Source organism: Microcaecilia unicolor, chromosome 2, assembly GCF_901765095.1.
Source record: "Microcaecilia unicolor chromosome 2, aMicUni1.1, whole genome shotgun sequence".
NCBI classification, from domain to species: domain Eukaryota; kingdom Metazoa; phylum Chordata; class Amphibia; order Gymnophiona; family Siphonopidae; genus Microcaecilia; species Microcaecilia unicolor.
Window position 1 is genome coordinate 248,158,256 of NC_044032.1, and position 1,486 is coordinate 248,159,741.

The 1,486-nt window shown below is 41.9% G+C and overlaps 1 protein-coding gene across 1 annotated transcript; it reads left to right on the forward strand.

Annotated features, from left to right (window-relative positions):
- Window positions 1-301: 301 nt before the first annotated feature.
- Window positions 302-1,246, forward strand: LOC115461958 (olfactory receptor 1052-like). Its single transcript, XM_030192008.1, has one exon. It carries the CDS (start codon window positions 302-304, stop codon window positions 1,244-1,246), a length of 945 nt encoding a protein of 314 aa, XP_030047868.1.
- Window positions 1,247-1,486: the final 240 nt, after the last annotated feature.

Sequence of the window (1,486 nt, forward strand, 5' to 3'; positions counted from 1 at the left end):
CTTAACTTTGTGATTTTCTAGTAAGTTTCTTCTTTCACAGTATTTCAGTAGATTTTTGCCCACTAAAGAACTTTTCCCCTCTTTCTGGAAGTTAAAATCTTATGGAATATTCTGCTTAACTCATATGATATATTAATAATAATAATGATGAAAATTGTTTGTATATAATTACTACAGTGCTTGCAATATATCAAAAAGTTATACCAGTTTGTTCCTGTATTCTGTTATCCATGTTTCATTAACGTAATCCTGTGGTATTTTCCTATTCTCTTTGGCAGGTAATCCACTCTTGTTAATGTCAATGGAGGGTTACAATGGAACTCTGGTGACTGAATTCCTCCTCCTGAGCCTCTCTGATTTCCAGGAATTGCAGGTTTTTCTCTTTGTGGTCTTCTTAATCATTTACACAACCAATATTCTGGGCAACATAGCCATCATAGTGATCACACGACTGGACTCCCACCTTCACACTCCTATGTACTTCTTTCTAGGCATCCTTTCCTTCCTTGATATCTTCTATTCCTCTGTTACTGTGCCTAAGATGTTCATCAATTTCCTAGCAGTGGAAAAGGGGATATCCTATCGAGGTTGTATCACACAACTCTTCTTCTTCCATTTTTTGGGGAGCACTGAGGCCTGCCTGCTGTCTGTCATGGGTTATGACCGGTACATAGCCATCTACAATCCACTGCGCTACCCTGTCATCATGAACCAGCGTCTCTGTGTTCTGCTGGCAAGTGCCATGTTTCTCATTGGTTTCCTGCACTCCCTGCTCCATGCCATTACGATGTCCCGCGTGACCTTCTGTGGGCCCAACCAGATTAATCACTTCTTCTGTGACATTGCCCCCATGTTGAAACTCTCCTGCAGTGCTACCTACGTCAATGAGCTCCTCCTTTTCTGTGTCACAGGCTCCATTGTCCTCGGCTGCTTCATCCTTACCCTCATCTCCTACTTCCTTATTTTGTCTGCCATAGTGAAAATGCACTCAGCGGAAGGCAGACGCAAGGCCTTCTCAACCTGTGCCTCCCACCTGACTGTTGTATCACTGCATTATGGTTGTGCAGGGATTATGTACTTGAGACCCAAGTCACAGTATACTCTGCAGCAGGACCGCGTAATTGCAGTTCTTTATACTGCTGTGACACCCATGCTGAACCCCCTAATCTATACACTGAGGAACAAACAGGTGAAGAACGCACTTAGGCAAGCGATCTGTGGCAAATTATCTGGGAGCTCAGAATAATTGGAGAGTTACTGTGAAATCCTGTAAGACAGCAATAGTGGTCCTCAAGCTTTCTTTCACTATAATTGATTGTATAACTATGGAATATTAAACATATATATACTGTTAAAACCTTTCTGTTTTTCAATCAGGAGCTTCTTCTGCTCTTAATATATCTTCTTCTGGTCAAAGCTCTTAATAATGGGGGCAGTTCTATAACTGGGTATCTTGAGGTATGCAAGTGAATGGCACCTGAGTGCT